General features: G+C 41.8%; 1 protein-coding gene across 1 annotated transcript; it reads left to right on the top strand.

Moving 5' to 3' along the window:
* The first annotated feature begins 19 nt into the window (after positions 1-19).
* Positions 20-18,556, top strand: abhd8a (abhydrolase domain containing 8a). Its single transcript, XM_054760112.1, has 5 exons — positions 20-288; positions 11,063-11,871; positions 13,962-14,132; positions 16,366-16,582; positions 16,670-18,556. Exons 2-5 carry the CDS (start codon positions 11,072-11,074, stop codon positions 16,880-16,882), a joined length of 1,401 nt encoding a protein of 466 aa, XP_054616087.1. The 5' UTR covers positions 20-288; positions 11,063-11,071; the 3' UTR covers positions 16,883-18,556.
* The last annotated feature ends 5,870 nt before the right edge of the window (positions 18,557-24,426 follow it).

Below are 24,426 nucleotides of genomic sequence, written 5' to 3'. Positions count from 1 at the left end.
GGTAGGTCTGCCCTGGTGCGCAGTGACTGATGCTGAGAGGGAGGGAGATGGGGGGGAAAAAACATTGCATTTTATCGTGATGGGCGTTTTATTGCAATGCAAACGGGGAAGTTTTATGAATGCACGCTCTATTATCCATCTAAGTCATTTTATGTTGTTAGGAATCCAATGAGGCGTTTTGACTCTTTTGCAGTATCTTGCTATTGCATCAAATGCATCCTTTTGTGGGCCCTTGACGGTCATCTGGTTGACTTCTAACACCTTCATCAAATAGGTCATTCTGAGCAGGTAAGACTATGTAAAGGCTTGTATTGTATATTGCTGTCCAATGTGTAGAAAAAGTCATATTCATCAGTAAACATGCGTGCATTTGTTATGTAGTGGCGCAAAAACAATACATATATTATCAATAATTTAAAAGTAGCGTTAAGGCTTGCAAGCTGTGGTGCTACGGAATGTGTCTTTTCATTCTTTATGCATGCAGTGCTATCTTGTTTTTGGCTGTAATAAGCTTGTTTGGCTATTATTTTGCATTCATTGCATGCTGCTTTGTAGTGATGTTGAATCACAACGCACATCTCAGCACATTCAACATGATTGTTGCGCGATTATTGTGGTCAGAAAGAAGTGGGTTACGCTTGACTTGCGTACATTTAGTGCCAAACTGCGCCACGCTGCAACATGTGTATCCATGCTGGGGGGGGAAAAATAGAGCAGCACGCTGTGTACCAGCTGCTTAGTATTACTGTACTGGCAGACATAACCTCATTTTTTTGCAACGCGGACAACACTTGTTTGCTTTCGGGATTGATGAGTGATTACATATTAGTAGGTCAGCAGGTTAATTTCATTTAGATGCTGCTGGGTGGATTTTGATGGGGATGCCATATAGAGAAGCAACAGACCCTCATGCCGTGCATCACCTTACCTCATCATTGATCAGTGGTACATGTACATGACCGCGAAACAATAATAGATGCTCATTCCGAATGCTTCATGCAGGTCTATGTCGCCTGTCAACATTTACTCCAGCTGATACACGTACTTATTGGATGCACTGACCTTCAGACCGTCCTGGCACCACACAGTACATACAAACGCTTATCAGCCCCTCTATTAGGTACACCTGCACAGTGAAATGAAATGCAAACACAAGAGCTGCCTGAAAAAAATATGAATATAACAAAGCCTTGTTGTGATCATTGTGGTTGTAGGTTTGCAGTGAATTGCACTGCATCATAGAGAGGCAATATTTTGCCTCTCGTGTGCGACTGCAAACTAACCACAATACAATAACTCTGACATTGTCAATCAAAACTGTGCATTATTATCTTGGTAAAGTCAGAATTTGTGTTCATTGAATTGTGTGGGTATTTCTTTTACTGAAAGCACACTACATATGAAACATTCTCCGAACCTGCAGAGTGGCTTTACAGCTTCCATTCCGCGTATATTTTGAAATTGTTAGTTGTAGCTAGAAATGCGTGTAATTGTTACATTATTGAGGTGCGGCGATGATAAAATTAATCTTGGATAATGTTTGGTCTTTTCTTGATTGGTGTTTTAATCCTGGATATTGGAGGGGAGTTGAAAAGGACACAAAAACCTGACAGGAATATCACGTTTTATTAAGTGGGCTCTGATATGAACTGATGTGCTGTTTGCAAAATACACACACAATTTTGCAAAACACACACAATTTTTACAACACAGATCGTATTGACAAAGTACAAGAACTTTGGAAACCCAATAAATATAGTTACCGTTTGTGTCCACCACCGTCACTTGGGTTAATTACAATGGGAAGCGTCTCGAACGCCTTCTGTTTTGCTTCTTACACACACCAGCTGCTATAGTTATGGGGCCAAATTACTCCAAGTGCATAAAATGTTATTCCATTCCATTCCATTTTCCTCCGCTTATCCGGGTCCGGGTCGCGGGGGCAGCAGTCTCAGTAGGGAAGCCCAGACTTCCCGGTCCCCGACCACCTCCTCCAGCTCCACCGGGAGGACACCGAGGCGTTCCCAGGCCAGCTGTGAGACATAATCCCTCCAGCGTGTCCTAGGTCTTCCCCGGGGCCTTCTCCCGGCTGGGCATGCCCAAAACACCTCACCAGGGAGGCGTCCGGGAGGCATCCGGACTAGATGCCCGAGCCACCTCAGCTGGCTCCTCTCGATGTGAAGGAGCAGCGGCTCTACTCTGAGCTCCTCTCGGATAACCGAGCTCCTCACCCTGTCTCTTAGGGTGAGTCCCGCTACCCTACGAAGAAAACTCATTTCAGCTGCTTGTATCCGCGATCTCGTTCTTTCGGTCATGACCCAAAGCTCATGACCATAGGTGAGGGTGGGAACATAGATCGATCGGTAAATTGAGAGCTTTGCCTTCCGGCTCAACTCTCTCTTCACCACGACGGTCCGGTACAGCGACCGCATTACTGCAGACGCTGCGCCGATCCGCCTATCGACCTCACGCTCCAACCTTCCCTCACTCGTGAACAAGACCCCGAGATACTTGAACTCCTCCACCTGGGGCAGGACCTCATTCCCAACCCGGAGGGAGCAATCCACCCTTTTCCGACTGAGAACCATGGCCTCGGATTTGGAGGTGCTGAGTCTCATCCCAGAAGCTTCACACTCAGATGCAAACCGTCCCAGTAAACGCTGCAGGTCACAGCTCGATGAGGCCATCAGGACCACATCGTCTGCAAATAGCAGAGATGAGATCCTAGTGTCCCCGAACTGGACTCCCTCGACACCTTGGCTGCGCCTAGAAATTCTGTCCATGAAAATTATGAACAGAATCGGTGACAAAGGGCAGCCTTGGCGGAGGCCAACGTTCACCGGAAACAGGCTTGACTTACTACTGGCAATGCGAACCAGGCTCCTGCTCCGGTTGTACAAGGACTGAATGGCACGTAGTAGCGCGCCACCAATCCCATACTCCCGGAGCACCCCCCACAGGACACCGCGAGGGACACGGTCGAATGCCTTTTCCAGGTCCACAAAGCACATGTAGACCGGTTGGGCAAACTCCCAAGTACCCTCCAGGACCCTTGCAAGGGTGTAGAGCTGGTCCAGTGTTCCGCGACCAGGACGAAAACCACATTGCACCTCCTGTAGCCGAGGTTCGATTAACGGTCGTACCCTTCTCTCCAGCACCCTGGAATAGACTTTCCCAGGGAGGCTGAGGAGTGTGATCCCCCTATAGTTGGAACACACCCTCCGGTCACCCTTCTTGAAAAGGGGGACCACCACCCCAGTCTGCCAATCCAGAGGTACTGTTCCCGACTTCCACGCAATGTTGAAGAGACGTGTCAGCCAAGACAGTCCCGCAACATCCAAAGCCTTGAGGAATTCAGGGCGAAACTCGTCCACCCCCGGAGCTCTGCCACTGGGGAGCATTTTGACTACCCCAGATACCTCAGCCACGGTGATGGAACTGTCCGCGTTCGTATCCTCAGTCTCTGCTTCCTCTAGGGAAGGTATGTCAGTGGGATTGAGAAGGGCCTCAAAGTATTCCTTCCACCGCCCAACTATATCCTCAGTCGAGGTCAGCAGGCTCCCGTCCCCACTGTAAACAGTGTGGACCGGGCACTGCTTCCCCTTTCTGAGGCGCCGGACGGTTTGCCAGAACCTCTTCGAGGCCGACCGAAAGTCGTGTTCCATGGCCTCACCGAACTCCTCCCACACCCGAGTTTTTGCCTCGATCACCGCCGAAGCCGCGTGCCGCTTGGCCTGCCGGTACCCGTCAGCTGCTTCAGGAGTCCCACAAGCCATCCATGCTCGATAGGACTCCTTCTTCAGCTTGACGGCAGCCCTGACCTCTGGTGTCCACCATCGGGTTCGGGGCTTGCCGCCACGACTGGCACCGACCACCTTGCGGCCGCAGCTCCGATCGGCTGCCTCAGCAATGGAGGCACGGAATAGAGCCCATTCGGACTCGATATCCTCGTCCTCCCCCGGGATGCAGGAGAAGCTCTGCCGGAGGTGAGAGCTGAAGACTCGACGAACAGGAGACTCTGCCAAACGTTCCCAGCACACCCTCACTACACGTTTGGGTCTCCCGGGTCTGTCCGGCATCCTCCCCCGCCATCTAATCCAACTCATCACCAGGTGGTGATCAGTTGACAGCTCAGCCCCTCTCTTTACCCGTGTGTCCAAAACATGCGGACGCAGGTCTGATGATACGACTACAAAGTCGATCATAGACCTGCGGCCTAGGGTGTCCTGGTGCCATGTGCACTTATGGACATCCTTATGCTGGAACATGGTGTTTGTGATGGACAAACTGTGGTTCGCACAGAAGTCCAACAACATCACACCGCACGGGTTCAGATCGGGGAGGCCGTTCCTCCCAATCACGCCCCTCCAGGTCACACTGTCATTGCCCACATGGGCGTTGAAGTCTCCCAGCAAAACGACAGAGTCACCAGTTGGGGTGCTCTCCAGCACCCCTCTGATGAACTCCAGGAAGGCTGGGTACTCTGAACTGCCGTTTGGCGCGTACGCACAAACGACAGTCAGGACCCTTTCCCCAACCCGAAGGCGTAGGGAAATGACCCTCTCGTTTACCGGGGATGACTCCAACACAGAGGCACCGAGCCGGGGGGCTATTAATAAGCCCACACCAGCTCGCCGCCTCTCCCCTGCAGCAACTCCAGAGTAGAACAAGGTCCAACCCCTCTCGAGGAGTTTGGATCCAGAACCCAAACTGTGGGTCGAGGTGAGTCCGACTATATCTAGTCGGAATGTCTCAACCTCTCTCACAAGTTCGGGCTCCTTCCCCGCCAGAGAAGTGACGTTCCATGTCCCAAGAACCAGATTTGGCCGCCGAAGACCAGGTCGCCTAGGTGCCCGCCCTCGACCGCCACCCAAAACGCAATGCACCGGACCCTTATGCTTGCCCCCGCAGGTGGTGGGTCTACGGGGGGGAGATCCCGTGTGGCTTCTTCGGGCTGAGCCCGGCCGGGTCCCACGGGTGAAAGCCCGACCACCAGACGCTCGCCTGCGAGCCCCTCCCCCAGGCCTGGCTCCAGGGTGAGGCCCCGGTATCCCACTTCCGGGCGAGGTGCGGTCTCTCCTCGTGTGTTTATTCATAGGGGTCTTCTGAATCACTCTTGGTCTGGTCCGTCACCCAGGACCTGTTTGCCTTGGGAGACCCTACCAGGGGCATATAGCCCCAGACAACATAGCTCCTAGGATCACTCGGGCACACAAACCCCTCCACCACGGTAAGGTGGTGATTCACGGAGGGGTAAAATGTTATTAAATGAATTATTGTATGGTGTCCATGTCCAATCATCACAATTGTTATCACTGACGTGAATGTTTTTCGCTGTTTCTCATGACTTTAACATTGTACAGTTATATTTTTTCAATGATGTGGCGGTGATTGAACGCTGCAAAAAATGAACAAGTTTTCAGTGTACCTCAACTTTAAATTTTGGCTCAATTGCCATGTTTTTTTTGCCATTCATCCAATGCAGTACCGAAAATATGACGTCGGATTCACCTGCAAATGTTAAAAGATTACTAGAAAGTAAGAGTGTCATGAGACACTCAGCTTACGAGACGAGACACGCGATCGGGTCTACGAGAACGAGACAAAATGAGATTTGAACTTTACTTATAAGAAAAGTCCCATGATAGAAATGTAAAAATATGACACTATATTGCAGTCTACTAATTTGATTTCTACCACGTTACGCACTCTTCTGAACTCTGTGTGCATGCTACCGGGCTCCACCCACCGAGACAAAGAGAATGTATGACTGACAAGATGGCTCACCCCGTTCATGCCGTTGTTCTATGGAACAAACACGCCAAGGTGCTGAAACCAATGCACAGAGTGAACTCTCTTCCTGCCTGCTTGGAGGCGGGAGACGAGAAAAACAAACAAACACGCATGCACATGGTAATGGTAATGGTAATGGTTAAATTATATTTCAACATGCATACAAGTTACAATGGAATACATTACATAGTACAATTCGTAGTTCCACATGTCCGAAAGGAGTAGGAAGAAGCAAAGCTTGTTTAATCCTACCCCCCCCCCCCCCCCCCGTCCATTTCACATCAATTCAAATACATTTATTCACTTCCTTTTTCCACAATCATAATAAATAATTAGCATATATAATAATCAGTGTACTAATAATCAATACAATTGGAACAATTTCAGGACTCTTCGAACTTCTATTTTGCAAACATCGACTGATTGTATTTTTTCTTGAAATTGCTCATCTTGGTGCTTGGTTTGAGTTCCTTACTCAATCCGTTCCATAATTGGATTCCACATGCTGAAATCCTGTGGGTTTTTAGCCTTGTTCTCGCGTATTAGTGTTTTATGTTTAGTTTTTCCCCAACATCATATTTCTCCTCTCTTGTAGAAATGTATTTTATGACATTTTAGGGTGACAGGTTATTGTTTGCTTTGTGTTTAATTTTAGCTGTTTGGAAATGGGATAAATTGCCGAATTTTAATATTTGTGATTTTAGAAATAAAAGATTTGTATGTTCTCTATACGCGGCGTTATGGATTATCCTAACTGATGATTTTTGTTGCATAGTTAGTGAGTGACATGTGCTTTTATAGCTATTACCCCATATCTCCACACAATACGTTACACATGCTGCAGTAATACCAGAGAGCAGTAAAGAGTATGGAGTGATTTTTGGTCAAGGACAAATTTTGCTTGATTCAATATTGAGGTATTTCTCGCCACCTTATGTTGTATATTTTGGATGTGAGATTTCCAGCTCATTTTTTCATCTATTATTTATTTATTTCAGATAGGGACAATCCATATTAATGAGCATATACACAATATGTAAATATGTCGGACTCGAGCCAAAGGCTAATTTCCGTCTGTTGTCCCTGGACAGGTTGATGTTAAGCACATTAAGACACGGTTAAAACAGTTAAAACGCATTAAGACACTATAAACATAATAAAAACTTAAAACTGAATTACATTACACATGATTACATCCTCCCCACACGAGACACTTGCAGAAAACACATGTCTAGTTGAAATGATTGAGGCCAAGTGCTGAAACGCACAGTACAGAATAAAATAAAATACATTGGCTGTGGTCATGGATAGTACTCTACACCTGGTCCCCCAAAATGTATTTTTGCTCACCCTTTCAACGTACACACCGTCAGTTTGTATTGTTTCTTTCTGCTATTGCCAAGTATCGTTGTTTTAGTTTTACTTGGGTTCGAGGATAATGTATTTTTATCAAACCATCTTTTTAGTATAGCCATTCCATCTGTGACTTTTTTTAATTAGCTCTTGTGTGCTTTCTCCGGAACAAAAGGCAGTAAAGTATACATTGAGCACATGGCAATGTATCGAGGCCGGCAAAATTATCAACTTCATTGTTATTTATTGAGTGATTGATTAATTTATTATTGTCCCAGGCCTAGTGCCCATGAGACAGTTTTTTTCTGAACGAGAAATCTCACAAGATCCTGTGAGAGAAGATCTTGTGACACCCTTACTAGAAAGTATTGTAAATAGTGAAATAAGCGACACATTTGCTACAAAAGGAAAATGGAGTCAGATGGACATTTGACTCAATTGCAAATCTGTAAATAAAATAATTGTTATCTATCAGGATGAGGTGTTTTTTTTGTTGAATGTTCTGAACTCCCGTTTCGATTGCAGAGTTGTATTGAGTGAAATAATGCTGCCTATAGCTTCGGTCCGTAAATGTAGTTCAACTTCCCATAGCTTCATGTTGACATTATGGTCTTCTTCTTTACATCACAAAGAAGTTGAGCCTGAATCAACAGCGCCTCTGCTGGTTACAGACAAGTAGTGCACTCTAGTTGGCTTCATTGCGCAATTACTCAACAATGAGGAGAACCGATCGAGAGAATCCGTTACGAATCCGTTCCAACATGATGAATCCAAACTTGGCAGTTTTTAGACACCTAAATAAGATTCAAATGTTAAGTACATTAAGTAAATCATCCTTTCATGAGGATTAGGATATTTGGAAGTAAGCATATATTTTGACAGAGGTGATTTATGCTCATTTGTGATGACATTTATGCTAATTTTGGATGCTGTCACTTCTACTTTTACTAGGAGGCTGTACACACAAGTATACATATGCTACTTCATGCTGTAAAGTAATGTAAGTATTCTACAGTGAATGATGTGTTTGTGTATAGGAAATGTAAGATCATCTTCAGGGCTGCGATACTTGCATGTACTATGTGCGTCTAGTCTCTGATATGGAGAGGATTTTCAAGAGAGCGGTGCTCTGTTTTTTCAATGATTCTGTTACCTGGAAACAATAAATGGGACTCTTCCTCGCTGTTACCTAGAGACAGTCTGAGTGTGTTACATAAAATGTGAAATGGTTTGCTTGCATCTGCACAAATGCAGTTAAGCTATTTTTCTCTTCTCAGCAACAGAAACTGGGGGAAGTGTCGTCTCGTTGTGACACATACTGTCTGCGTGTCCTATGAATGACATATATATATTCTAATGCTTACCATGCCAAAGAGAAGTGATATTAATAGCAAGTGTCAGTCCAGCGTGGTAATGTTGTGTGAGTGTTTACTGAAAAACAAGTAGTGTGGTCATGCTGTCTCTCTGTCAACTTGGAATGATAAGAAGCGTTCGATTCTGAGGTGAGTGTCACGGATGAGCTTTTAAAATTTGGGGCATTCATTTGTTCAGCGCATTTGGACGTTAAATGAAGGATTTTACTTGTCAGTAACTGGTAAAAAAAAAAAAAAAGAAGAAGAACAATTCAACTGAAAATGCACAGCAGCCTTTTACGGCACACGCTGATCTTTTTAGCCGTAGGAAATTCTACATCCCAAGAATTTTTTTAAACTTTAAAAATATAATAATTATGATCATACTTCTCACGCTTCACCCTATCACGTTAAAAAATATATATCTATAAATTAGCCAATAAATTATAAATATAAATTATTAATATAAATTAATAAATCATGCTATTTTGTGGTTGAATACATCCTATTATTAGTCAAAAATATGCATATTGAAGCAAATTGTATGTTTTTTTTGCCTGAATTAAGCATTTTCATGCATAAAAATGTCTAAATCAACTAAAATACAAATATAGGGAATTCAGAAGATGCATTCAAAGATGCTGGGATAATATGTAGTATTCTACATTGGTCAGTAGTTACTGTAATGTTCGGTGAGACACACAAGCACCAGGCTTGATCACCGTGACAACAAGCTTTTATTGCAGGTTTGAACTATCTCACAACAGGCACAATCCCTAAAACACTAACACAGGCTACTGTTGCGACTGTAACCCGCACCAAATTAAAACTCAACTATGAACAGCAACACACACCAGTATGAGTCTTATTTATGTCTTAGATGGCTTGTTTTCTGTTATCATGTCGATTATATTGGGTAATACCAATGAAAAGGTGACGATAGGGGTGTTGTTTCATGTCTAGAGGGCTCTAATAGTGTTAAAAACGTATTTAGAAGGTCGTAAATAGGTTTTCTATGCTCTAACTACAAAAATATTAAACTTTTAGAAGGAATCCCATTTCACGGAAATTGACTTTTATCCATCCATCCATTTTCTATGCTGCTTGTCCTCACAGGATCACGGGGGTATGCTGGAGCCTAACCCAGCTGACTTTGGGCAAGAGGCAGGGTACACCCTGGACTGGCTGCCAGTCAATTGCAGGACACATGCTGTGAAGACAAACAAGCATTCACACTCACATTCATACCTATGGACAATTTGGAGTCTCCAATTAACCTAACATGCATGTTTTTGGACTGTGTGAGGGAACTGGAGTGAAATTTCCCTTTAGAGACCCGCTTTTCACAATGCCCAATCCAACTTTAAGCCCTAAATACGCCTCACACTCACTTATTAAACATATTTGAAATGATCAGTTGTATAGGTACTCACCACCCATGAATGATAATGGAAGATGATGCCAACTATAGTGCATTCAAGGGCCGCCGAACAAAGTGTGACATCGCAATGCTTCACGAAAAAACATCAGTTAAACATAAACATGTAAAAATTGTGGGCTTTTTTAACAGTCGTACATGTGTGCTGGCTTTTCTCCGGGTACTCCGGTTTCCTCCCACATTCCTAAAACATGCATGTTAGGTTAATTGGTGACTCTTAATTGTCCATAGGTATGAATGTGAGTGTGAATGGTTGTTTGTCTATATGTGCCCTGCGATTGGCTGGCAAACGGGCGAGGCTGTACCCCGCCTCTCACCCAAAGTCAGCTGGGATAGGCTCCAGCATACCCCTGCGACCCTAATGAGGAGAAGCGGTATAGAAAATGGATGGACGGATGGACATGTGTGCTGTACATTTTACCTGTATTATAACGTATTTGTAAATAATTACGGTAAAGAAAATACAGTATGTTTATGGGAAAAAGATGTCTATTTAAAATGCAATATTTTATCGATGCAAAAAAAAAAAATACAATTAAACCTTTTTTTCCCAGAAGTCTGTGAATTTGCAGACTCATGAATGATGAATTGTTGTATCCACTGTAGTCACTTTTTCTTTCGCAGGTTGGCCAGGAGAAATCACAGTTTGACGGCCTTGTTATAATCTTATTTATGAATTAGCTGTTTCCGCACTCGTGCATTATTATATTGAGGTGTTCTTGTCAGCCGGTTAGAGGCGGTTGTTTTGTTGGTAAAACTAAATAATACTGTTAATAATACTGTTTTAAGCTGCTGTAATATTAACTGAACATGTCAAGTTCAACGAACAAAACACCACCAGGTAAAATAGGCCGACTCGAAAATAAAATCAGTTCATGCTGTTGAATAACAAGCTCCAAAGAGAAGCTGATGACTTTAAATAATAATTTCTTGTCAACCAGTGACAAATTGTGTTACTTGATGACAAAATAGGTCAATGTTAGGTCAGAGCCTGTAGTGTTTTTTCTTGGTGCTGATTGACAACAAAAATATAATCTCAGTTCAACACAACTGTTGCTGTATTGTTGTTTTGTCTTTCTATGCAGTTTAGTTCACACAGAGGATATGTGGTTTGTTGTTTGTGCAGAAAGGCACCATGCTGACCAGTATCACTGAGGGGATACTTTGCTGCCTAACCGGGAAGGCAGCCCGTCTCGTTCTGCCTCTGGAGTCGACAGCACCCTCCAATGGCTTTGAATTTGTGGAGGTGAAACCTGGCAGAGTCCTGCGAGTGCGCCATATCGTCCCTGAACGTCAGCCTGTTGTCAGCGACGAGCATGTCGCAGGGAAAGAGCAGAAGGATGGTGAGCGTGATCGCTCCTCTGAGGACACCAACAGTGGTGTCCACTGCAAGAGGAAGATCACAGTCTACCGTAATGGTCAGCTGGTCATTGAGAACCTCGGTGATGTTTTGCACTCTGAGATCCTTCAGTGTCAGGATGGTGACCTGGAACCGTGTAGTACTGTCGAAGTGGAGCTTGCTGACTACAAGGAAATGCCCTCTTCCCCGGATCCTAACCCAGTTCCCCCTCCTGTTCCTCCACCTCCTGGCGAGCAAAAGCCTGCCCCGCCTCCTCGCCGCCGTCGCCGGAAGCCCAAACGCACTGTACTGATCGACTCCAAGAGAGTGATCACAAGCTGCAAGGGGACGCACTCGGACGTAGCGCTGTTCTTTGTGCACGGCGTTGGAGGCTCGTTGGACATATGGAGCAGCCAGCTGGACTTCTTCTCTCGGCTGGGCTATGAGGTCATTGCACCAGACTTGGCGGGGCATGGAGCCAGCACCGCCCCGCAGATTGCAGCGGCTTACACTTTTTATGCCCTGGCTGAGGACCTGCGTGCCATCTTCAAGAGATATGCTCGGAAACGCAACATTCTCATTGGCCACTCGTATGGGTGAGTGTTTGACTATTTGTGTTTCCAGGCAATGTTTAACATTTCACCATTTTTAGCTGTCATTCAAGTGTAAAAAGAAATTAACTGCTGGAGTGTGGCTTAGCATGGCTGACTTTGACATCGCTCCCTCACTCTATCTCAGTGTTTATTAAATGAATGATGGCTGTTTCACGGTTGTTTATGGCCCATTATTAGTAAAAAAAAATATTGAAAGACAGGTCATATATAATATTCTGGTCACTAGGCGCCAGTAATGACACGTTTAACATTGATGAAACATGACATTACATTACATTACCGTCACACCGCATATAGACAGCCACGGCATGTCTGACATGATAGAGTGAAAAAAAAGTTCTCCTCCCATTCTGTGTGGAAGTGGTACGTTTTTGGCTTCTCACTTTGTCCTTCTTCCCCACTCACTAGTTAGCTCTCTAGCATGCTATGCTTAAAGCCGTGGCCGTCTCTTTGTGTCCCTGCAGTAGCCTGCGCATTAGCAAGGTGGTGTAAACAAAGAATAATAAAAGTGTAACGGTGACTATAGGGGTGTTATTGCATGTCTACAGTACTCTAATAATGGTAAAAAGAACTTATTTAGCAATTCATAAAGAGGTTTTCTATTCTTTAACTACTAATTCCAACCACGAAAATATTTAATTTATTAATGCAGAATTTTGCTTCATGGAAATTCACTTATCGCGGTCGGGTCTGGAATCAATTAACCGCGACAACTGTACAGTGCTACTTTAATTCCTACACTACCACTAGGGGTGTAAGGATTCGTTTTAATAACGAGTCGATTCATATCACGATTCTTGGTTGCCGATACGATTCAAGGACAATATTGGTTCAATATTAGATTCGAAACAATTTAGTAACTTTAAATCGATTCAGCAACTTTTTAGCCAAAAATTCAACCAGTGTGACTATGAAATAAATACCTGGGTACTGGACAGTGCAGATGAAGTTTCCTAGATTCCTGTTGTTTTTGTAAGGGAATCAGGTGTAAATTAATTATGGATGACATGAGTAATGAGTAGCAAACAAGTACACAAGAATTAATGGTAAATGCATTCACATTTTATTCGAATAAAGTGCAACCAACGCTTCAGGGTGAATTCACAGGAAGTTAACCTTTTCTGCTCTCATTTCCAATATTCAATACATTTTCACCAAAAGTACAGAAAGTACAACCAACATTTCAACAGAAGGTTTACCTGCTACTTCTGCTTTTTTATTTCAACATAAAAACAATACAAAATTAATATAAAAATAAGGGGCAACCAACATCTCTTCAGGTTGAATTAACAGTAGGTTTACCTGCTGCTTTTGCTGTTGTTTTTCAGCATAAATTGCATGTACACAGTGATTTCGGGCCAAAACAACGATGACCTCTCTTTTTTTTGCGAACTAGCCCAACTAAGGGTCAAGTCAAGGGTATGTGTGAGTGACAGGAAAAGAGGCTTTGATCTCTTAGGGAGAAGTTGTTTGGGTCTTTAAATAAAAGACAACATGTCTGTTCCAGACTGTTTTCTGGGGAAAAAAATACTGTCTTATATTCAGGTAAAAACGGTACTTTCACAAATATTTATCAAAGAGTTCTTAGAAATTTTGTCACAGGGTTGTAGGCTAGAGCAGTTTGGGGATGAGTGCCTTTTTGGGGCTGCATGGTACTCCGAGGACTCTGGCTTCCTCCCACATTCCAAAAACATGACTGTTAGGTTGATTGGCGACGAGTCCGGGGTGTGCCCCCCCTCTGGCCCGAAGTCAGCTTGGATAGGCTCCAGCATACCCGCAACCCTAGTGAGGATTAATGGCGTTGAAGATGGATGGATTTGAACCTGCAGCTCTCTTGTCCTAAGCACCGGTCCGTACCGACAAAGTTACTGCCCTCCTAAAGCAGTTTTGTTGTTTTCAGAGTCATACCATGTTTTAATGTGATTTAACAAAATAATAATGTTTAAAAATGTCTTCACACTGCTGGAATTTGACCTTACAAAAACGTATATGAACCCTGCCATTTGGATTATTTTGCTTTATTTCAAACCGATTCCTTCCAGTCATTAACATCTTGACGCTGTATCTTCCAGAGTGTCGTTTTGCACATTCCTGGCCCACGAGTATCCCGACCTTGTCCACAAGGTGGTAATGATCAACGGAGGAGGTCCCACAGCTTTGGAGCCCAGCCTCTGTTCCATCTTTCAGCTGCCATCTTGTGTCCTCCACTGTCTTTCACCCTGTCTGGCCTGGAGTTTCCTCAAGTAAGAGTTTAAGTTTAGACGATACCAACAAAGACGCAGACAGAGACTGTGATTGTTAGGGTTAAGAATAAGTCTAACATCTTCCATTTCTGCACAGAACAAGGGATGGCTGTTTACTTAATGTGAAACATCCCAGAAAGCAAACACTACACATTATACTGTATATTAGTCTTCTTTAACAAGCTCTCAAGCTGGCTGATTTGGAGTCATGTAGTGGTTCACATAGAACTTTCATCAGTCGCATGTACCCCAAGTAACATATTGTTGTGTTTTAACTAGAGATACTCGATATTGGCTTTCTTATCTGATATACGATGTACCGATATTGTCTAGCATCTTATTTCCGATATTGTCAGCAGCTCTTCCCTCAAACTGATGTTCTTTTAATATGATGCCACAGGTTGCATTTCACAAATAAGCACTGTTTGTGCAAAATAAGACAAATACGGCAATGTGAGTAGGCCTGTCACGATAACAAATTTTGCTGGTCGATAATTGTGCTACAAATTATTGTCGATAATGGATAGTATCGGCATTTTTAAGAAAATGTTTTCTTTATTTATATGGCAAAATTTAAGCCTGTTTATCTGGCTCACGGCTTCCCTCAGCTCACTGTGATCGGTTTTATCTTCATATTATCATTTCTTGTGAGGACCATTGACTCCATTCTGGCGTATGACCGTCAGGAATTAAAATGTAGGACATTTTGGCCACCTGTGCGAAACAAGAGTACGGGGGGGGGGGGGGGGGGGCAAACAAATCACGCCCCTCGTACCTGGCTGACGTGCCAGAGTTCCTGCTGCGTTGGAGCCGTTGCTTCCCAGGAAAACGTAGACGCAAGGTGACACGAGGTGGCAGACTTGTGAAGCTCAAAGCTTGGCTGGCACTTTCTCCCGAGGTGGTGCAGTTCCCACATAATGTTCCGCGGGACTACAAGGATTGTTTTCGCCGCTTCATCTCTTTAGGCCAGGGGTGTCAAACTCGTGCCATGGAGGGCCGAGACACTGCAGGTTTTCTTTCCAGCCAGTCATTAAAGCAGGTGATTTTAATGATCAACACCTTCAGTTTGAGGGAAGGAGCTCATCAATTAAATCCCCTGCTGAAGAAACTGGTTGGAGAGAAAACATGCAGCGTCTCGGCCATCCAAGGCACGAGTGTGACACATGTGCTTTAGGCGCAAGTTGGTCGTGTTCCCCTTTTTCCTTGTCACTACTTTGTTCATTCTGTTTAAAACGGAAATATTCCCACAGTGGGGATGTGGCATTCGCCTTAAAAATCATCGCTCCTGTGCCTTAATTCATGCTAGCGTACTGTATACTGACACAAGGCTAACTGCTAACACTCTGTGCTCTGTATAAACTCACTTAGCCCCGCCTCCACAAAGAGGCTGAATGAAAGGACAGGAGGGTTCACTCTCTCCGTTCATTTCAGTATAGAACCAATGCACACAGAGAGATGCAGAGTGAGCCCGCTTGTCATCCAACCTGTTTGGTACAGAGAAACCAGCAGATGGAACACATACGCATACATGCACGTCAATTGATATTTATTTATATTATTTATTCATAATTATCTACCTGTTTTTCTTACTGTTCGATGAACCGACATATCGATTATTGTGACAGGCCTAAATGTAAGTTATAGAACAAGTGCCATATTCATTTTAAACATTTTTTCTCAACAAAATAGTCATTAAAAAAATCATGCCCAATAGTCAACTTAAATAACATGTTCTCCTTCTATCAACAAGTAAGACAGGTCAGACTTAATACATTCACAAATAACAATCCAGTTAAATAAGGCTGGTAATGACACAATTTGGAAAACTGCACATTTCTATTTGACACAAACATCCGTATAAGAACAAAGTAAAGTGCAAAGTATGAAATTATTTACTGGACTTATTCAGCACCTCTCCCGTCGCTTATTATTGTGCTGCAGGTACGCTAGCTGGCGTGAGTCTTCCTGGGGTCAGATATTTGATTAGAAGTATTAAACTTTACTTCCCTCATCATAACCAGCACTTTACAGTCATTGCAAAGTGCACATTTACAGGCCGCAGACATACAGAGCTAGCAATCTTGTTGCTGTGTGGCGCACAACATCATCACTCTCTGGTATCCTGATCGGCAGAAAAAACAATACCCATATGAACCAGTATCTCACTTTTATGCCAATGTCGTCAGACTTCGCCAGTTTTCACGCTAATTCTGGTTTTCTTGTCAAATTGAAGAGCTGGATTCGCTCATCAGGGTGCCAAAGAAAAGCAGCTGCTGAAGCAGGGCAATGCCTTCAATGTGTCTCCATTCGTGCTGCGTGCCATGATGAGTGGGCAGTACTGGCCAGAGGGGGATGAGGTTTACCATGCTGAGCTCACAGTGCCCATCCTTCTGGTTCATGGCATGTGTGACAAGTTTGTGCCCATGGATGAAGACCAGCGCATGGCAGAGGTATATATAACCGCATGGAAAATAATGCTGACTTGTCCTGTTTGCACTGTACTCTTACCTATTTTGCAATCTACTTTATATTCTTAGATCCTCCTGTTTGCCTTCCTAAAAGTCATAGAGGAAGGAAGTCACATGGTGATGATGGAGTGTCCCGACACGGTCAACACCCTCCTTCATGAGTTCTTCCTATGGGAGCCCGACATGTCCAAAAAAGACAGCAACAAGACAGACACAGACAAGCCTGTAGCAGTCAGTGACACTCTCCACACACTGAGAATCAATAGGTCCATGGACAAATAGCCAACGATTCATTTGGGGCTTTTGTCGCAGAATTAAGCAGACGGCCTTTTTATGGCGGTTGTCAAATGTTCTTCAGGCTGCTTCCCGGCTAAGAGCTGTTACATACAAGGCCACACATCTCAAGGATGAGGGCGGCCACTGGTGCTCTGAGATAAAGCTGGAATAGTGGCGCACTGCCAGCAAGAGAATAATGGATGGACTTGAAGATGAGAGGAACTGATGCAAACAATGTTGTGCTTTTTTTTAAAAAAATCTATACAGTATATATACAGTATACATATATATTTTTGTGTTCCATGTCAGCAAAAGGACACACAAGTGGAAGTGATGAGAAGTGTGTCATGAAATGCAAAAGTCATGAAATCTGAATGGATTTCTGAATGGAATGCATATTTTATATTCTACAAAATGCTGCAGATGCAAAGCTTACTGACCCAGCACTGGGTCATTCACCAAATTCTGGATGACTTTTCTTATGGGAAGCGACTCAAAGGTATGCATATGTTTATTTCAGAGTAATGGAATAATCCAGACATATACTATAACTCATATACTGCACAGTATGCTATTTTTTGACTCACAGAGTTGTTTAAATGGTTCCACATATTGTTCACATATTGTAGAGCAACCAAAAATCTATGTGTGCACATGTTATTAACCACATAGTTGCATGAAGATTTAATAATATTCAACAGATCTACGAAACACGCTGTACATAAACAAATTTAAACAAATTCATTTCTTCAGTATTTCATGTTATACAATATCCAACCGATACAGTATTGAGGCCCAGCATGAATGCAGAATACGGCAGTCGCATTATAGTCATGTTGATAATTACTCCATGCACTTCTCCTTAATCAGATTGTGTCCCTCTGTATATATAAATATAGTTTTGCATTTATTCGGAAATACCAGAAGCCAAGTCGAATGATGTGCAATTGTGATGACTGCTTCAGGCGTTTGTGTCTTCGACAATTAATGCAAACTCTCCAATCCATCCTCTTCATCTTAAAATGGGCTCAATATTTTGCTCACTCCAAGACATTCATTCATGGGTGTTGCTTTGTCTCATAGTGGGACACAAGTAAGAAAGCACAGTTGTTTATGCACTCAGACGGTGGTTATCTGTTCTATACAGTTTGCGTTCGAGAAGGTGTGAAATGATGGTTTAGAAACTGGTTGTACAATGTGTAAAATCAAATTTGCCTCAAATGAAAGGGGAGTCTTGTTCTTTAAATATACTCACATTAAGTATATACATTTGAGAGAACAGATGCAACGAGAATGTTTGTATGCAAATAAAGTGAAATTGAGTGGAACTAAACTGACTCACCACTGACACCAAACTAAACTATTACAAACAAAAAAAAAACGACGCCAATGTAGTGTTCTGTGCTTTATGTCTATTTTAATGTAAAAGGTCAGTCAAACTTTATGGACAACAGGGTGCACATGTATTTCCTCCTCTGGTCAAAATGTGCATACTTATTGTCAGTGATCCAGTGTGCTATATCTTCTTGTGATTAACAAAATGTGTTAATGTTATTATTACATTTATCCACTGGGATCATAAGATATGCACTGCTTGAATGTGGATACATATGAAATTCTATAGCCTATCAACACAGTTGGATTTGTTGTAAGAATGTGCCTTTCCCGGCATGAAATAAAACTGATGTTCATCGTTTTGGGGTGTTTGTGTTAATTTGTGCAGCAATATTGCCAAGAGAAAGACTAGAACCTTGTGTGTAGATCGATAGATATACCATATTTCAAACCACTAACACTAATAATTATGTAAAAATACACTTAAAGCTTAGTAGCGCCATCATCTGACAAGGGAGTAGACTCGTTCTCTGATTGGCTGAACGTGTCCCATGCGTGTGTGGTAAACAAAATCCGATGTGCGTGTACGTAACTGAGGTAGAATTCTGAAACTGAACTTCATCGCTTTCTCCGCTAGATGTCGCACTTCGGTTTGGTTTTCGTACTTCCGGTTGGCTGGTGACGGGAGGAGGCGGAAGTGACTGTCGAATGCTCGAGGCGCCAAAATTGAAGCGCGAAAAGTGCGAGATAAGGAATACAATAAGTATTGAATATACAGTTGAGAGATTTGATATCTGGACTGGAGGTGGGTTGTGGGAAGTGGACTGCATAGGTCTCGGCCGACGGCCTATATGGGCCCGGTACGACGAGACCGGTGCGCCACGACCTCCAACAAACCAAAAGAGATACGAAGAGCTGGTGGCGGTGGAGCGGAGGGAGCTGAAGTGCGAGTGCAACCAAACTGTACCGTGAGTGTAACAATGGGCTGTAGCTCAGATGATGTTAGCGACGAAGGGGCAGAGGAGATGGAGTACACACAGGTTAAAATAGCAAGGAAACAGTCATGGTCAGAAGCAAGCAGCGGGAAAGATCATGATGGAAGACAAACAAAGAAAAAAATACGAGCTAAAACAAATGGCAAAGAAGAGTCAGATGAAGAATACAAAGTTCTTATTACAATGAGCAAAGATAAAGGACATTTTCACCCAGTTCATCTGACTAAAGCAATTGAAAAAGAAATAGGGAAAGTTAAATACGCCAAAATGCTCAATAACAGAAGAATACTAATTTCGACAGCAAATAAAAGACAGCAAGAAAACATTATGAGATTGAAGTACCTTGATGGAGGAGAAATAAAAGTACACATACCAGGAGAGGCAGCAGTAATAAGAGGAGTTATATCAAACGTACCGTTGGAAATGTCCATGGATGAGGTGAAGAGAGAAATAAGAGGTGGCAAAATAACAGAAGCTAGACGACTCCAAACCAGCAGAGGAGGAGTAAAAAGTGACAGTTTGTCTGTATTACTTGTATTTGAAAAGACAATACCGACAGACATACGTATAGGATGTATGAATTTTAGGGTGAGGGAGTACATTCCTCAACCACTAAGATGTTACAAATGTCAGAGAATGGGACACACGGCACAGCAATGTCAGTGGAGGCAAAGGTGTGCAAAGTGTGGTGGAGAACATGACTATGGGAAGTGTGCTAGCGATGCTAAACTAAGATGTTGCAATTGTGGAGGAGAACATAGTGCCGCATATGGCGGCTGTGAAGTGCAAAGACATGCCAAAGAAGTGCAAAAATACAAAAGAGAAAATAAGGTATCATATGCTGAAGCAGTAAAGAATATAGGTATGTGTGTAATTAAGCAAAATAAACCAGTAGAGAATCAGGAAACTCATATAGACCAGACAGGACAAGTAGTAGGGCTTCCTCAGAGAACAGACCATAGAAGATCTCAATCAGAATGGAATGCCCCTCAACAGAAATGTAATCATAAGTGTGCAATTGAAGAAGACACATTAGTAGTAAATAAAAAGAACTTTGTAGCTTTTATATGTAAAGTCATCAATGTGGCCACGAGGCAGGAAAGGAAAAGTGACAGGATCAAAACGGTTGTGGAAGCGGCAGAACAATATTTAAACATCAAAGACGTGAAAGCAGAAGAAATACATAGTATGTTGACTATACATAATGATGCAGGACCTCAGAACGGTAATTAAAATCACAATGGTACTCCACATCCTACAATGGAATGCAAGAAGTTTAATAGCAAATGGACAAGAACTTAAGAAATATATAACAGAAAGTAGGAAAAGACCTGATATTATATGTGTGCAAGAAACGTGGCTTAGACCACAGCTGGATTATGTGTTGAATGGCTATGAATCAGTGCGATTCGATCGAAAAGAAAACCAAGGGGGAGGGTGTGCAACATTTGTGAGGGATGGAATAATATATAATAGAATAACAACAGCAAATGAAATAGAATGTGTGATTGTTGAAATACATCAAGCAAATACAAATATAATCATTATTAATATATATAACCCCTGTAAACTACTAGATGTTGAAACAATGGAGAAGATAATAAGGAGGCATGGTGGTAGAGAGATCTGGTGTGGGGACTTTAATGCACATAATAGTTTATGGGGAAGTAAGCAAACAGATCACAATGGAATAGTAGTAGAAGAACTCATGGATATCAGACAGTTAGTATGCTTAAACAAGGGAAATGGAACAAGAATAGATATACGGTCAAATACAATGTCATGCATTGATTTAACTCTGGTCTCACATAGCTTGGCAAGTTCCTGTGAATGGTATGTAAATGAAACCACAAGTATAGGAAGTGACCATTTTCCGATAAGTTGTACAATAAACGCAGAAGTAGATATCAAAGAAAGACACAGACATAAAAAGTGGTGCTTTTCAAAAGCGGATTGGAGAAAATTCAGGGAGGAATGTAGTAAAGCAGCAAATTCAATATCAATGGAAGGTGGCATAGAGGAATGCACAGTTAAGATCACAAATAAGATAATAGAGGCAGCAATGAAAAGTATACCGTGTAAGTCAATTGGAGGGGAAAGGAAAATGGTTCCATGGTGGAATGAAAAGTGCACAACAGCTGTAAAAGAAAGAAATTGCGCATTAAGAAGGTTAAGGAAGAACCTCAGCCAAGAAAATGTAATAAATTATCAGAGGAAAAAAGCTATAGCCCGAAGAGTAATTAAAAACAGTAAACAAAACGCATGGAGGGATTATTGCTCTGCCATAGGAAGGGAAATTAAGATAGGAGATGTATGGTCAATGTTAAAGAAGATGAGTGGGAAAAACGTGTTTACTAAAATACCTATATTAGAAGATAAGGGAACAATGTATGTGACTGATAAAGAAAAAGCAAATGTGCTGGGGAAAAAGTTTGCAGGGGTGCATAGTGGAGACCATCTGGATGAAAATCATAGACGAGGGAAGGAGAGGATGATAAAAAAGAATAGGGATGTGTTACTAAAACAGGATAGTGAGGAGAGTGTGATGGATGTTGAAATTAATATCAATGAATTGCTAATAGTATTAAATAAAAGTAAAGATACTGCAACAGGAGAAGACCAATTGAGTTATATTATGTTCCAGAATCTACCAGAAAATATGTTGGGAAAAATATTAGATTTATTTAACAAAATATGGGAAGAAGGGATAATACCAAAGCAATGGAAAAGTGCATTAATTTTACCATTTAATAAACCCGGTAAGGATCCAAAACACCCTGTGAATTATCGACCTATTGCTCTTACATCACATCTATGCAAATGGATGGAGAAAGTTCTAGTCAGAAGACTTAACTATTTCCTTGAAAGTCGAGAGTTACTTACAACTTATCAGTGTGGGTTTAGAAAAGGACGATCAACAATGGATGCTGTAGTTAGAGTAAGTAATGAAATAGAGAAAACCTTTAAAATGAAAGAGTTGATGAATATTGTATTCTTTGATATTGAAAAGGCTTATGATTCCATGTGGCGGGAGGGTTTATTGATTAAGATGAATAGGATGGGAATTAGAGGTAGGTTCTATAACTGGGTCCTTGATTTCATATCGAACAGAAAGTTCAAAGTTAAAGTAGGATCAGAGATGTCAGAAGAATACAGTATAGCAAATGGTATACCACAGGGGAGTGTAATTAGCCCAGTTTTGTTTAACATAATGATAAATGATATATTCATGAATCTGGATAGAAGGATTGGGTCGGCCCTATATGCAGATGATGGAGTGATTTGGGCAAGGGGACGAGATTCTATAAATGTGACAAGTAAAATGAAGGAAGCAATAAAGAAGATAGAACAATGGTCATATGACTGGGGATTTAAGCTATCACCCAATAAAACATGTTACATGACGATTACCCGGAAAAAAGGCATAAAAAATCAGAACCTGATGCTATATGGACAAAACATGATAAAAGTAGATCATTTTAAATATCTTGGTATGTGGCTAGATCAGAAAGGCACATGGAAGACCCATGTGGAAAAGGTAGAAGAGAAATGTAAGAGGATAATAAACTTAATGAGAGCTGTTACAGGTAAGGAGTGGGGAGCAGATAAACAGTCACTAATATATATATATAGAGCTTTGATGAGAGCAAATATAGATTATGGAAGTTTTGTATATGGAGCTGCAGCTAAAACACATTTAATGAAAATAGAAAGAAATATTCACAAAGCATTTAGGATATGTACAGGTGCAATCATATCAACACCAATTAAAGCAATGCAGGTTGAGTTAGGAGAAGTACCGTATGACCTGAGAAGAGATCAACTTATGTTAACATACTGGAGTAGACTTAAAGGATGTAGGCATGGACATCTGGCCAAGAATGTGATAGAGGAATGTTGGGAGTATAATACAACTAAAAGTAATAGCTTTGGGTGGGTAATTAAAGATAAAATAGATAAATATAACATAAAAAATATACATATTAATAATTCTACACCCATAAGCAATATTCCTATCTGGCTATTTCCGAAACCTGAAGTAGATATACATATAACAGAGTTAAAAAATAAATGGAAAGATAATGAAAAAGGACATAAGGCAAGTCAATATATTAAAAACAAATATTATGGTTACTTAGATATGTATACAGATGGATCAAAAAGCGAAGAAGGGAAGGTGGGGATTGGAATTTATGTACCAACAATGAATTATAGCATCATTAAAAGATTACCTGACCAGCTATCGGTTTATACAGCAGAAATGATGGCAATTATTATAGGCTTGCAATGGATAGAGGAAATAAAACCAGATAGAGTGGTATGCTGTGTGGACTCTCTGGCAGCATTATATAGTATTAAAAATATGGAATCAAGTCGAGAGGATTTATTATTAGAAATACATCAAAACTTATTCCAACTACATATGTTAAAAATAGACATAAGATTTTGCTGGGTGCCTGCACATGTAGGGGTGGAGGGGAATGAGGTGGCAGATAAAATGGCTAAAATGGGAATTAGAAGGAATGAAATGATAGATATACCTGCTGGTAAAGGCGAAGTAAAGGCAATAATCAAAAAACAAATGATGGAGAAATGGCAAAATAGGTGGGATGAGGGTAGTAGCGGGAGAAAGTATTATAAAGTACAAAAATCTATCAGCACACAAGGGGTGAAGAGAAAAAACAGAAAAGAGGAAATAGTGTTAACTAGGATGAGGCTCAATCACACCGGGTTAAATGACAAGATGTTTTTGATAGGGAAATGTAAATCAAAAGTATGTATGGAATGCAAAAGTATAGAGAACGTAGAACACATATTACTACACTGCAAGAGATATAGGGAAGAACGTGTAACGTTAAGGAAAAGAATTAAGAAGATAGGAAGGGAATGGAGCATTGAGGGTATCTTAGGAACAGGTGGGGAGGGGGAAAGAGATATACAGAGGGCAGTGATAGAATATTTGAAGGACACAGGATTATATAATAGAATATAGATAAGTATTAGAATATTTTAGTATTATATTATATAGTATTATATAGTAATATATAGTATTATATAAGTATTATTATTAGGATTATTATTAGTAGTAGTATAAGTAGTCTCCTCACTATCTAAGATAGCATAAAGTAAGATACTGTATATGGCCCATGTTACATACTCCGGTACAGTAGGTGGCGGTATGCACCTTTTCAAGTCATGGTTGCAACCCGCCATTAAACT

The sequence above is a fragment of the Dunckerocampus dactyliophorus genome, chromosome 2 (assembly GCF_027744805.1).
Source record: "Dunckerocampus dactyliophorus isolate RoL2022-P2 chromosome 2, RoL_Ddac_1.1, whole genome shotgun sequence".
Classification (NCBI taxonomy): Eukaryota; Metazoa; Chordata; class Actinopteri; order Syngnathiformes; family Syngnathidae; genus Dunckerocampus; species Dunckerocampus dactyliophorus.
Note: the sequence above shows the minus strand (reverse complement) of the source record. Positions and strands in the feature narration are given on the sequence as shown.